General features: G+C 41.6%; 1 protein-coding gene across 1 annotated transcript in view; it reads right to left on the bottom strand.

The window, feature by feature from the left end:
- ELOVL2 (ELOVL fatty acid elongase 2) overlaps positions 1-15,303 on the bottom strand; it is a 60,665-nt gene that overhangs the window by 9,998 nt on the left and 35,364 nt on the right. The window contains exons 3-6 of the mRNA XM_017891169.1: positions 12,493-12,591; positions 11,862-12,049; positions 5,898-5,975; positions 839-1,010 (exon numbers count right to left, since the gene is read on the bottom strand). Of these exons, the coding sequence (XP_017746658.1) occupies positions 839-1,010; positions 5,898-5,975; positions 11,862-12,049; positions 12,493-12,591 (537 nt within the window). The remainder of the gene's footprint in view (positions 1-838; positions 1,011-5,897; positions 5,976-11,861; positions 12,050-12,492; positions 12,592-15,303) is intronic.

Here is a 15,303-nt window from a genome sequence, read left to right as displayed (position 1 = left end):
AAAAAAAAAAAAAAAAAAAAAAAAAAAAATGGGTGGCCCACACCTGTAATCCCAGCACTTTGAGAGGCTGAGGCAGGTGGATAGCCTGAGGTCAGAAGTTCGAGACCAGACTGGCCAACATAGTGAAACCCTGTCTCTACTAAAAATACAAAAAATTAGCTGGGCGTGGTGGCGGGCACCTGTAATCCCAGCTATTCAGGAGGCTGAGGCAGGAAAATCGCTTGAACCCAGGAGGCAGAGGTTGCAGTGAGCTGAGATTGTGCCACTGCACTCCAGCATGGGCAAGAAGAGTGAAATTCCATCTCAAAAAAAAAAAGAAGAAGAAGAAAATGAACAAATATGGATGATTGCACTGGGTTGTGATATAAAATATATTTCTTATTGTGATTCTCAGTTTTAAAAAAAAGGAAAATCTGGTAGGTCACTCAGAGATGTAACCTTAATTTTCCAGAATGCAAAAACAAGCAATCCTAAAAGTTGAAATGCCTCAATCTGTTTCACGGGAAAGTGGTGACTGTGGAAGGTGATATATTTCCACAGGAGTAGAACAGCAGCTGGGATTAGAGTGAAGCAGCTCCCATATCTGACCATGGGACATATGATGCGTGGAAAAGAAAACAGTTTTAAATTTAAGGTTCGGCCCAGATTTTGCCTGTATCAAAGACCAGACACTAGAATACACGGCCCCTGGCAGACACGGGCATCCTGCTGGGGCGAGGCCGGTGCTCTAGGCCTCCCTTCATGCTCTCCTGATCTGCATGCGATGCTCAATACAAGACAGCACCAGTGGTCTCTAAGAGCTATTCCTCAAAACAGAAGAATTAACAAAATAACTTACTTTGTCCACAAGGTATCCAGTTCAAGACACACCACCAGATGTTAAACATAGAAGCATGATGATACACATGAAGAAAAGTAATCTGACTCGTTTTTTTCCGCAAAACAAAGAAAATCGTGTCCAGGAACTCTACTGACTTGGAGAAGTAGTACCACCAAAGCACCTTGGCTACCTACAGAAATTGGTAAAGGGGAGAAAAGGGTGAGAAATGGCAGTGTTCCTGGTGCCGCCCCACTGCTCGGCCTTCTGCGTGCTGCCTGCGCTTTCCTGCTGTTTCTTTCTCACTGCTGAAAAGGCAGCTCACTGGGTGTCCTCGTCTCCAGTTTCTCCTTATTTCAAGCAATCCACCCCACTCTAGCAAGAGATGAGTTATTTCTCCAGAACACACGTGTGATCAGGTTACTCCTCTACACCTGCAGAACCAAGTCCACGACTCCTGGCTTGAACCCAGGATCTCCCATGGGCTTGGGTGGCTGCTGTTCCCACCAGCCTCCTGCAGGCTCCCCACCACGGTGTCCTGTGTGCTGGAACAGTGGCCTGCTTACTCCTCCTGCAGCAATGAAAACTCTTCTCTCTGCTCCCAGCACTCCTTTCCTACTTCAGGTCTGGCATGTTCCAGTCATCCTTTACTATATTCCTCTTAAATGCCACCTTTTCTCTGGAACTTCACCCAGCCCTTTCCTTTCTCAGGCTGAATTGCTGCTTCATTTGCATTCAAATTACTTTAACTATGGCTCCATAATCAATAGCCATAATAGAGTGTAGCTAGTGTTATGAATCTATCAATAGATAGCAAATCACTCAAGGGCAGAAACTGTCACTCACATTTGCTCAGTGCCTAGCACTCAACAGGAGGTCATTATTGTTTGTTACATTCAATTATAACTTTCCTCTGCTCTTCTAAAGTATTATGTTTTTTGTCTCTTAGATTATCCAAGGGCAGTCTATGACTACATCTTTTGTGTCTTTTCCTCAGATGACTAGATTAAAAATCAAGGCGTTATTCATCCTTGCTAACGGTGGGAGGTCATGATAACACATCCTTTCCTTCTTAAGGCCTTCAGTCAGTCTCATCTATAGGAAGACATTTCTTTAGTTAAAGGCACTGTGTTTTTACCACTAACATTAAACATATTTTTAAAGACATTACATAATAGGAATCTTGAAATTAAAATATCATGCTGTACTGTCTACTTCCCAAGAAGGCCATCATAAGGTGTGGCAGCAACCATCTTAATGTCTGATGGGATAATTAACCTTCAGACGTATTAAACTCCAAATAAATATAAAACAACCTTTAGAGAACTGTATGGTATCCCAAAATGCACCGGTTTGTGGTAATGCATTAGAAATAAAATGTATGCAGAGAAATATCTTACTTTATTTGTATTGCAGTTTTGAAGATGTTTTAAAAATGTCCCACTTTGGGAGGCCAAGGCAGGTGGATCACGAGGTCAGGAGATTGAGACCACCCTGGCTAACACGGTGAAACCTCATCTCTACTAAAAATACAAAAAAATTAGCCGGGTGTGGTGGCGGGCACCTGTAGTCCCAGCTACTTGGGAGGCTGAGGCAGGAGAATGGCATGAACCCAGGAGGCAGAGCTTGCAGTGAGCCGAGATCGTGCCACTGCACTCTGGCCTGGGCGACAGAGTGAGACTCTGCCTCAAAAAAAAAAAAAAAAAAAAATCCATCTTGGCTTGGCATGGTAGCTCACGCCTGTAATCCCAGCAGTCTGGGAGGCTGAGGCAGGTGGATCATTTGAGGTCAGGAGTTCGACACCAGCCTGGCTAACATGGTGAAACCCCGTCTCTATTAAAAATACAAAAATTAGCCGGGTGTGGTTGTGGGCACCTGTAATCCTAGCTACTCGGGAGGCTGAGGCAGGAGAATCGCTTGAACCCAGGAGGCAGAGGTTGCAGTGAGCTGAGATCATACCACTGCACTCCAGCCTGGGTGACAAGAGTGAAACTCTGTCTCAAAAAAAAAAAAAGGTCCATCTTGATATTAAAGATTTTAGTTAAATGGTTTCTAATATCTGTCTTAATAATATGTCATGTTTAGTTATAGAAAATTTCAAACATTCACTAATGCAGGGAGAATAAGTCAAATGAATACTCAGCATCCAATGCCAAGCTTCAGAATTTTCAATATGATTCCAATCTAGTTTTTATCAATTCCACTTTCTACCATTTTGGGGAGCAGGGGAGTGGGAAGTATAGAATATTATAAGCAAATCTAAGGTATCATTTTATTTATAAATACTTCCGATAGGGAGACTTTTTAACATAACCATGAAGTCATTATGTTGTCTAACAACATTAACGATTCCTTAGTATCTTCTAATGGCCCAATCCATGTTCAAATTTCTCGGTCTCAAATATGTCATTTTTTTCCTAGCCCCCAGAACGTCTTTTTACAATTAAATCACGATCCAAACAAGATCCATCTTCATTAGTTTGAAACGGTTTTTAGGTGTCTTCTAACCAATAACAGTTCTCTCTCTTTGCTCTGCCCATTCTTTCATGTCTTTTATTTCTTAGAAAAACTAGATGCTTTATAAAGAATTTCTAATATTATAGATTTGTAAGATTGTTTCTTAGTATCATTTCACTTGTTTCTCTACACATGCGTTTTCTGTTACCGGCAATTAGAGTTACAGGCTTGATTAGACTCAGGTGTAATGTTTTTGGTAAGAATATTGCAGAGGGTTCTGTCTACTTCTTACTGCCTCACATCAGGAGGTACATAATTTCTAGCTGTTCCACTGATATTCAGACTGAACAGTGAGTTCAGGTATTGAGTCCAGTCATTATGAAGTTTCTATTCAATTTTCACCGAATAGTTTTACCATTCACAGGTGACTGCTGTCAGATCCATGATATAGTTTGGATGTTTGTCCCCTCCAAACCGCATGTTGAAATGTCATCCCCATTGTCGGAGGTGGGGCCTGGTGGGAGGTGTTTGTTTGGGTCATCGTGGCAGATCCCTCATGAATGGCTTGGTGCCCTTCCTGTGGTGAGTTACTGCAAGATCTGATTGTTTGAAAGAGTCTGGGACCTCCCTGTGCCTTGCTCCCTCTCTTGCCATGTGACATGCCTGCTCCCCCTTCACCTTCCACCATGATTATAGACTTCTTGAGGGCCTCATCAGATGTAGATACCGGCACCATGCTTTCTGTACAGCCTGCAGAACCATGAGCCAAACTGAAACTCTTTATAAATTACCCAGCCTCAGGTATTCCTTTATAGCAATGCGAAACAGACTAATACGATCCATTATTTCACTAGGAGTTGCAAAATGGTGATTTTTCTAATTCTATTGTTACCTAAGAACTTTTCTTTTCTATAGAGAAGAACTTTCCCTTTTCATCTATTTGGAAATTCACATATGAAAGGCAAAATAAATGCTTAATTCTTTCCGTTTTTTTCTTTCCTAAAATGAATTGGTGTTCTAACAACCTTCAAAAGGTAACAATAAGAGTTTTTTAAATGAGTATCATTTTAAACTCATGGCTTTTTACATACTTAATGCTTCAGTTCATTCCAGTCAGTATTCTTTTGATGTTCAACCCGCCCCATTTTTAGGCAGTGGGGTCCCTTCCAGGCAACTCCTCTTTTTGTGACGATCCTCATAGTCCTGGGTAGCTGCTTCGCCTTCTCTCATAGATATCCTGGGTTCATCTTATAAACATTTCTTGCCCCAAACCGGAAGAGGCCCATTATCTAAGAAACCTAATCTTTTCTGGAGAAAATTCTGTTTAGACAGCATGATCTGGGTAATCACTGCTCGTTGTACTGGGCTGTCACAGACTAAGCCTTTTCTATAGACAGAGCTGAAAAATTTTTTTAAAAAAGAATAAAGTTAATTCTGATATTTTCAATTTGAATCTATTATTAATGAGTTTTAGTTTAACTTTTTTATTGCTATCTCTTTTTTCCATGTTTCAAATCGAAGTGCCTACTGATATTAACATTATTATATACTTAATTAATCCCATAGTGTACTATCACAGTGTCAAAAAAGCAATACCAATGTTATTAACAATAACAAAAGAATTACTGGATACTGTTAAGATATATCTCACTAGGGGCGTTCAGTCAAAAAACTGTTTTAAAGTCACTTGAAATAGTTCCTTGGGTGGTTATGTCACCAACTTAATATGTAGGTATATTCATTTATTTAAGTTTGTTTCCAACTTTTAGGGGCTAGCTGCCTTGCTTTCTTTTTAAATTTAATTTTGTTTTATAATTATGTAAAGCACTTAGTGGTTCCAAAATCAAATATAGCACAAGGTACATTCAGAGAATTCTGGCTTCCCCTGTATCCCCTCTGCCCTGTTCCCTCCCCTCAAAGGAAACACTTTTTTTTTTTTTTGAGATGGAGTCTTGCTGTGTTGCCCAGGCTGGAGTGCAGTGGCACAGTCTCAGCTCACCATAACCTCTGCCTCCTGGGTTCAAGTGATTCTCCTGGCTCAGCCTCCTGAGTGGCTGGGACTACAGGTGCCCAACACTATGCCTGGCTAATTTTTTATTTTTAGTAGAGATGGGGTTTCACTATGTTGGTGAGGCTGGTCTCGAACTCCTGACCTCTTGATCCACCCGCCTTGGCCTCCCAAAGTGCTGGGATTACAGGCATGAGCCACCATGCCTAGTGGAAACACTTTTTTTTAGCTTTTAGTTTATCCTGTCATTGTTTCTTTTTAAAAATACAAGCAAATACACATACGCATTCATATCATTTATTGCACAAAGGGTGCTATCCTATAAACACAGTCTTCAAGTTACTTTTGTTCACGTAACTATATCCTGGAGACAATTCTGTAGCAGTATAGAGCTCTTCCTCACTTCACTTTGTAGAGGCATCTGCTATGTGGATGTGCTGTGGTTTATTCAGCTGGTCCCCTATAGAGGGACAGCTGGAAATCAGCATTTCTATTAGAACAGGAACCCCTTTCTTATCTAATTCTAGCCTCAGCCCCCTATCTGGAAGGAGAAAACCTCCTCTCCTTGTCAACGAGAACTGGTTATGGTTGGTTGATTTGCTTCTAGTGGCTCACCCGGATGTCAGCTTCCCCTGCGCTGGTAAGATCTTGACACTGTAAGTTGTAGCCTCCTTCCCAAGTGGAGAGAATGAGCTGCCAAAGAACCAAGAAAGAAAGAAAAATAAACATCAGCACAAGAATTTGGATGCAGATTGAATTTCCCATTCATGTCTCTGGCATCTATTCAAGGTTTGAGTAGGATTTTCCCAGAATTTGAGTTTGTCTCAATCCTGTCCTCAAACACCTATTATCAGGGGACTTATTTTCTGCTGTTGCACTGAAATCAACGGCTATTTCCTTAATTAATATACGTTACCTCTAACTATTTACATTGGCCAAAATAACAGATTTTAACTATCATTTGAGTCACAAAATTTTATGTAAGGAATTATCTAGTCATGTTTCTAGAAGTGAAATGTAGAATTAGCTGAAAACAACTGCGAGAAAACTCAGTAAAAATTTAATATTTTGTATTGGTTTAGATATATTTAATCATCTCAATAATTTAAAAAATATATATACCGCCATATATATATTGCCATATCGAAAACAGTGTTCAGTAAGGTTCTTAAACCATTTTCTTCATTGTATTTATGCTACTCGGTAATCAAACAATTTGTTGGTTAATTAATGTCTGTCTTCCCCATTACTCTCAAAAACCAAAAAGCTCCAAAAAATGGATGCATCTGTTTTTGCTCATCTTTGTATCTATGGTTCCTTGCCCAGTACCTGCTACATGGTAAGTGTTCAGTAAACATTTGATAAGTATCTGATTTGCTCAAGATTACATGACTAGAAAGTGGGAGAAGGATGATTAGAATTCAGAATTCCTAATTCATTGTTTGGTGTACTTTCCACCTCATGAGAAAATGAGCTTTTTTATTCTTGGTTGAAAATTCTATGAAATAAGTTTTCTCCCTGTAAAAAGTTAAAATTCTAGAATATAAGGCATTTGTGATTTGGATCAGGTATTACAGGCGAAAGGCCTACGATTTAGTATTTTCTGCTGCCTTAGAGATGTATAAAATTCATATACAGTATCCATTAAAATACATACACACAGCTGAGAGGGTCTGGATGCTGATGAAATGGTAGAGAGAGATTACTGAATAACATTTAGAATGTTTTAGAACCTTTGTGAGAGTTCTTCACTGTCCTGATATACCTCTTTCCTTCTAACAAAACTTCTTCTGTTAACATCATGCCAGTTGGAGATTATCGACATAAATAAGTCCAGCGAAAGAAGAAAACTTTGGATTTTCCTGATGGGATCTATTACAAATCAGGTCATTTCCCAGTATCTCCCAGGGGATTTATGCTGTTAGTCCTCAACTGGGAATCAGTGCAACTGGCTAGAGGGGACCCAGAAAGACCTTAAACTACATATTAATTTTGGCGTGTTGGTGCATTTTTCAAACTAAGAAAGCTGTTTAACTTCGTGTACAAGGATTAAATGAAAGCCTCTATGGTCAGATTGTGGTTCTGTAGTCAGGGTCTCTAATCCCTACTCTGCACATTAACAGTGCAGTTATAGGCCGGGCATGGTGGCTCAAGCCTGTAATCCCAGCACTTTGGGAGGCTGAGATGGGGGGATCACGAGGTCAGGAGATCGAGACCATCCTGGCTAACCTGGTGAAACCCCATCTCTACTAAAAAATACAAAAACTAGCCGGGCGAGGTGGCGGGCGTCTGTAGTCCCAGCTACTCGGGAGGCTGAGGCAGGAGAATGGCATAAACCCGGGAGGCGGAGCTTGCAGTGAGCTGAGATCCGGCCACTGCACTCCAGCCTGGGCAACAGAGCGAGACTCCGCCTAAAAACGAAAACAAAACAGTGTAGTTATAGAGTAACTCCTGAGTGTGGAGAGAGCAGGGCATATTCTGTTTCCCCATGATGTTTCCTGTTTTAGTCAGATTTATCCGGGTTGTCCCCATTCCTGTGGCATCTGTGCAGAACTACCTGACAATTTAATAACTGAATAGACAGTCAAGCTAGAGAGGCTCTATCTGTCTCTCCCCGGACCATTCTTAATCCCCTTACTGGTGCAGGAGTCATCCAACCTATGTGCTAGAAAAGGAAGGAAGGCTGTCAAATAGGGTTAGTTGTAAGGAGGTGTGGACTAAATTACTCCAAAATATACTTAGAATCCACCAGCTTCTTCCCATCTTCACCACCTTAATCCAAGATGCTAGCATCTGTTGCCTTAGTACTGCAATGATTTCCTAACTGGACTCTTTGCTAACATTCTTGTCAAGTCACCCTCATAGTCCATTTTCTATGTAGGAGCTAGAGTGATCTATTTTAAAAGGGAGATAATAGCGCTCCCATCATTAAAATCCTCCAATAGCTTTCCATGACACTTAGACTGCAAGCCAAATTCCTTCCAAGGCCCCAATGTCATCTGCCATCTCTCCACCTCATCTTGAACCACTGATCCTCTCTGTCCACTGTGTCGTTCAGTCTCAACTCCAATGTCACCTTCTCAGAGGCTGCCCCATCACCAGCCTCTCATTCTTTCCCACAGGGCAAAGGTTGTGTTCTAGAATCTACAGTTGAATCTGACAGTGTGGGAACTCAATACATCTTTGTCGAAAGACTGTTAATAATTATTGCGGTGACTTTCTGGCTTAAGCAGACATCTGCTGACCCCTAACAAGTTAGCAAGGTTAAATCAGTCTGTCACCTGACTAGTGTCTATTGAACATACCCCCAGAGTGTCAAAGAAAGACCTTCTGCCTGCTCTGAAAGACGTCACAATCAAAGAGAGGAGACTGGGCGGCAATCAATGGTAGGGATTTTGAACTGAACTAAGTGATTTTACACTTACACATAGTGAAAGAGAAAGAGTGGGTAAGCAGTAGGTAAAATTAGTGGTAGGCAATGGGCTCAGTGCAGATATGTTCTTCCTAGAAAGAAGACATTTACCTCGTTGTTCAAAAACTAAATGGTTGTTCTTACTCCTGTTGATGGTGACTACTGTTCAACTAGCACTTTGTAATTCACAAAGCATTTTCACATTTACCAACTCCTATTCTGTACTAGTCCATAGGCTCTTCAAGTGTAGAAGCTGTGTCTTATCCATATACTTCAGGGCTTCATATTCAGTGCCTAGTAAAAGCTCACTACATGCTGATTGAACAGAAGTCATTAATCGTTACAAATCACTCAAGAGTTATGTAGTATAAATATTGTATCTCTGCTTTATAGATAAGTTGCCTAAGGTTTGGAAAGCCTAAGTAACTGCTCTAAAATTACACAGAAAGTGACAAAACTAAAACAAACTTGTGTCTTCTGACTCCATTATACCAAAGCTCCGTCCAAACAGGTACTAGAACTGCTGGTGTGGTTGGACATGCAGGCTGGCCCTTCTGCTGCAGCTGTCACTTCTTTTTTATTATTATTTTTTACATTTTTTATTTTACTTTAAGTTCTGGGATACATGTGCAGAATGTGCATGTATGTTACATAGGTATACATGTGCCTTGGTGGTTTGCTGCACCTGTCAACCTTTCATCTAGGTTTTAAGCCCCACACGCATTAGGTATTTATCCTAATGCTCTCCCTACCCTTGCCCCCCACCCACCAACAGGCCCGGGTGTGTGATGTTCCCCTCCTTGTGTCCANCTGCTGGTGTGGTTGGACATGCAGGCTGGCCCTTCTGCTGCAGCTGTCACTTCTTTTTTATTATTATTTTTTACATTTTTTATTTTACTTTAAGTTCTGGGATACATGTGCAGAATGTGCATGTATGTTACATAGGTATACATGTGCCTTGGTGGTTTGCTGCACCTGTCAACCTTTCATCTAGGTTTTAAGCCCCACACGCATTAGGTATTTATCCTAATGCTCTCCCTACCCTTGCCCCCCACCCACCAACAGGCCCGGGTGTGTGATGTTCCCCTCCTTGTGTCCATATGTTCTCATTGTTCAACTCCCACTTATACGTGAGAACATGTGGTGTCTGGTTTTCTGTTCCTGTGTTAGTTTGCTGTGGATGATGGCTTCCAGCTTCATCCATGTCCCTGCAAAGGACATGATCTCATTCTTTTTTATGACTGCATAGTATTCTGTGGTGTTTATGTGCCACATTTTCTTTATCCAGTCTACCACTGATGGGCATTTGGGTTGGTTCCAAGTCTTTGCTATTGTAAATAGTGTGCAGCTGTCACTTATGGAAAACAATCCAAGAGTATCTTTCCTTCTGCTATATAGAGAAACGAATCCCATAAATTACTATCTTGCTAACTCTTCTAGTGAGCTAAACTTCAGCTGGTAGAGAACCTAAAATAAAAATGGTCCTTTCAGTGTCAAGTAGATTAGTGAGCACCTATGTGATATAATTTTAAGAGTTGTCGGCTGTGGGTGGTGGCTCAGGTCTGTAATCCCAGCACTCTGGGAGGCCGAGGCGGATGGATCACCTGAGGTCAGGAGTTCAAGACCAGCCTAACCAACATGGTGAATCCCCATCTCTACAAAATATGTATATATATATATATTAGCCAGGAATGGTGGTGGGCAGCTGTAATCCCAGCTACTTGGGAGGCTGAGGCAGAAGAATGGCTTGAACTTAGGAGGCGGAGGTTACAGTGAGCTGAGAGTGCGCCACTGCACTCCAGCCTGGGTGACACAGCAAGACTCCGCCTTAAAAAAAAAAAAAAAAAAAAAAAGTTGTTAGCATGGCTTTTTTACCCCAAAATTCCATCTCCTATACTGACTGATGCCTAAAATTCCATGAGAGCTTCATTCCAGTCATTTATAGTAAATTAATAGTTATTAAGAATGGTACATATTAGAATAATGCACAGAATAAACTCTCAAGAGAACCTTCATTTCTAAGGCAAGGATTTATTTTCTTTTAGAGTTCAAGATCATCAGAAAGGCAGCTATATTTGTGCCATTATCTCCCACTTATAGCTGGTATGAATGATTTTTATACAAGCTATAAAATCCCTAAAAAATTTTGTTTTCATTCTCTTTGCCCCTGTTTTTCTTTCTTTCTTTCTTTTTTTTTTTTTTTTTTTGCCACAGAAAGTTATTTAACACTTTTAGATTTCTTTTTTTTTTAAATTAAAATAACTTTTGGTTATACAGACGGGGCACTCATCCTTGTTCCTTCTCCTGTAAAATGACCTTGTTTGGTGCTTCCCAGCGGAATCTGGAGCACAGGATGTAACAAGGGCCACCAGAGCTGAACTGAAATGTCAGTGTTCCAAAGACATACGGACTATTCTTTAAGGGAATATATATATTGGCATTTCAGTAAAACTAACTGCATATGATGTTTAAGTTAATTTTTAAAATACTCTGTTAATCACTGTCTATTCTCGGGAAAATTATGAAACTTTTCTAAAGCCTCAGTATCCTCATCTGTAAAAGGAGAAACCTGTAACATGATCTGTAAAAGCCCATTTGATCTACGTTGTGATTCTAAATTAGACTAGAGACTAAAGAAATAGGTCTAGGCCAGGCATGGTGGCTCACACCTGTAATCCCAGCACTTTGGGAGGCCGAGGCAGGAGGATCACCTGAGATCAGGAGTTCAAGACCAGCCTGGGCAACATGGTGAAACCCCGTCTGTACTAAAATTACAAAAATTAGCTGGGCATGGTGGTGAGTACCTGTAATCCCAGCTATTCAGGAGGCTGAGCCATGAGAATCGCCTAAACCCGGGAGGCAGAGGTTGCAGTGAGCTGAGATTGTGCCATTGCCCTCCAGCCTGAATGACAGAGCAAGACTCTGTCTCAAAAAAAATAATAATAATAAAATAAAAAATAAATAGGTCTAAATTGGGATACGAAAGATTCAAGTTATAAACAAGGACTTCCAGGATTTTCAGAAAGAATAATATCAAATGCTGGAATAAGTTCCTTAGGACTTAAAGTATTGATAGCAACTTTGTGTAGTTCTGCCAGGCTAGATGTAATTGTTTCTATCAATAAAAACTGCTAGTTACTGGACTTCAGCTTTGGCTAAACACTTACCTCTGCCAGCATGTATGCGGAGAGAAGTGTGATTCCGAGATTATACAAGGTGAGGATACCCCTGAGAGAAAGAGCAGGTCTGTTCTTCATATACTTGTTACCCAGCCATATTGAGAGCAGATACATGACAGTAAGAAAAAAGGTAGGAAGGTAAGAGTCCAACATGAACCACCCTCTGACTCGAGAATCTGAAAAGAAACACATACAGTGAGGATCCTGAGGAATGACGCTCCTGTTCAGTCATCAGTATTGTCACATACATTGCATTTGTACACACCAGCACAACAGGGAACAACCCCATACAGCATTAGGTAGGCTGGCCTGGAGTTAGAGTTCAGGGGAAGAGGAAGCCCGTGGGGGCTGAATCCGTAAAGGTTTCATGGAGCAAACAGGGCTTAGGCTGAATGCTGAATGAAAGGGACAAGAAGTGAAGGTGTGAAGTGACAGTTCTTGAATGCCTATTTTGGAACAGTTACTGCATTTGTTTACTCTAAATAGGAAGTACTATTATGCAATTTTATGGATAGAAAAAACAGCTCAGAAAACTTTAGTAACTTTCAAAAGGCTACGTCATAGTCAGCAGCAGAGTCAGAATTTGAACCAGTCACATCTGCCTCCCAGCCCATGATACCTTGCAGCTGTCCTCCCACGGAGATCAGAGCAGTCAGAGGAAAGAAGGCATATTGATACTGTATCCTAATTCCTAAAGCCCACACAGCTCCGAATTTGCCTAGGATCAGTAATGGAATGGGTTTAGAGTTCAGCTGATTCAGAGACAGCAATAGGATGACAGTGCAGCAAGTCTGGAGGCTGCAGACAGCAGAGGCAAAGCCTGGGAGCTGTGATTCAGAACTGAGGACCCAGATCTGGCCACGGGACTGGACGTTTACACAGCAGGGAGGCAAGCAGCTGAATACATCAGGGCCCCTTACACTGGAGAGTGAATATTTAAAAGCCTAAATGAAACCCACATGCTAGAGCTATAATATAATTAGTAACACCTGAAAATCACTGTAGACACAAAATGATTTTTGTTCTCTATTCTGCTCTTTTTATTTGTTTACATAAAGAAAATGATTTGGCTGAGAATTATAAAAATTGCATGCTGCTTTTAACCTCTACAAATGGAGTTGTAGTGAGCTGGTTTCACCAACAGGCAATGGCCTTTTCTTGAATTTTTTGTTTTCTAAGTCCCTCTTTCTGGTATATCCTACCCTGTATACCCCAGCCTCTTGTTAAACCACCCGCCCTACAGACAGTACCATTTCTACAAGGAAAGTGCCTTCTCAAGCTCCGACTGCCCCATCACTTATTTTATAAATATCTCCCACTGGTGACAGAGATAAAAAGGAAGCTCTTCTCAGCATTCAGTGACTAACAGATACCACCTTTCATACGGCAGGCTTGCAATTGCCTGCCGTAAGTCTGTACTGTGCATCACTTCCTAATGTCCATCTCCATATCTGAGTCCTACTCATCTTTTAATGCCCAGATGAAGGTCCTGACTTCTGAAGGGAGACATTTCCTACTGTGTTTTCATATCTACAGCTCCTCATATGCATAGCAAGATACTTATTTTCTAATTCACAAATTATGGCTATGATACTGTTACCATAACATTTACTGAGCACTTATGCTGTGCCAGGCACTATTCTGAAGCTTTTTACATGTATTAACTTATGTGATTCTCAAAGCAGTCCTATTATATAGGTGATAATATCATCCCAGTTTACCCTTAAGAAAAATTGAGCTGTAGAGGCCTAAAAAAGTGAAATTACTTGCACTAAACTGCTACGCTACTTCTTGTTATGGTGTTGGATTGAATCGTGTCTCCCACAAAGATGCCTTCAAGTCCTAACTCCTGGTATCTGTGAATGTGACATTATTTGAAACTAGAGACTTTGCAGATCTAATCTAGCTAAGATGAGGTTATACTGGATTAGGCTGGGCCCTAGGCCAATGACTAGTGTAAGGAGAGGTCTGGATACAAGGACAAAAGAGGAGAAGGCCATGTGAAGATGGAGGCAGAGATTGGAGTGATGCATCTACAAGCTAAGAACATCAGAGATTGCCACCAACAACCAGAAACTAGGGGGAGTCATGGTGCAGACTCTTCCCTAGAACTTCAGAGGGAACAAGGCTCTGCTGACACCTTGATTTCAGATTGCTGGCCTCCAGAACTGTGAAAGAATACATTTCTGCTATTTAAGCCACCCAGTTTGTGGTACTTTTTATAGCAGCCTACGAAACAAACACACATGGTTTAGTATTTGATTTCCAGTAGTTTCAGATGTGCTGGCTTTACCTCCCCAACTACAGTATATGCTCCAGGAGACAGCTACTAGGTCTTGTATCTCTACTCTGTCTGACTCATACCCATTTAGTGCTGAGTTAAGAGGAAACATTCATTAAATGCACATCCACTGGCACATTGAGTCAAGCACATACTGCAAACTAATACAGCACCTGATGTTTTTGTTTTCTTTTGTCACAGTGCTGTAAATGTTTGCTACAGTTGTTAAGGATAATCACAGTTGTTTTAGCCAAAAATGGGAACAAATGCTTGTAATAAACTTCCTTTTCTTTGGGACTTGAGAAATGTTAGCTCTTCCTGAGTCAGTATTCGCGCAAAACAGTACCCTTTGACGGTACTAACATGGTGTGGGCAAAATCAGAAGAGGCTAGGAGACACCGAGAGGTTTATTAGGTGATGTGCCAGTCAGCATCAGCGTGTGAGACTTTTAGGAAGAAAAAAGGATTCTTGATGGCTTACATGCTAGACACCTTGTCACTGTGGAGTTCATCTGATTCCACTGTCAACTGTCAATTTTACAATCTCCTTGTTACAAAGGAAAATTCCATAAAATGACCAGTGCAGAGTAAACAACTGTAATCCTTTCCTCAATTGATCCCACATCCACCTAATTCCAGATCATGCCAATCTTGCAGCAAAGCTCAGTGAACTTGGCACAGACAGGTCATTGTTTTAACTGTCTAGTCGAAGTGTCAAATAGAAAACCACTGTCACCAACAAATCATAGTTCCTCCTGGATCTTGCATGCCTAAGAGAGAGGGCCCTGGGTCCTGCATGCCTAAGCGAGAGTGCCCCCGGGTCCTGCATGTCTAAGCGAGAGTGCCCCCGGGTCCTGCATGCCTAAGCGAGAGTGCCCCTGGGTCCTGCATGCCTAAGGGAGAGCGCCCAGGGTCTTGCATGCCTAATGGAGGGGGGCCCCGGGTCCTGCATGCCTAACTAAGGGAGAGGGTCCCGGGTCCTGCATGCCTAAGGGAGAGGGTCCCGGGTCCTGCATGCCTAACTAAGGGAGAGGGTCCCGGGTCCTGCATGCCTAAGGGAGAGGGTCCCGGGTCCTGCATGCCTAACTAAGGGAGAGGGTCCCGGGTCCTGCATGCCTAAGGGAGAGGGTCCCGGGTCCTGCATGCCTAA

Source organism: Rhinopithecus bieti, unplaced genomic scaffold, assembly GCF_001698545.2.
Source record: "Rhinopithecus bieti isolate Rb0 unplaced genomic scaffold, ASM169854v2 scaffold_19939, whole genome shotgun sequence".
Taxonomy (NCBI): domain Eukaryota; kingdom Metazoa; phylum Chordata; class Mammalia; order Primates; family Cercopithecidae; genus Rhinopithecus; species Rhinopithecus bieti.
This window is presented reverse-complemented; position numbering and strand designations above follow the sequence as displayed.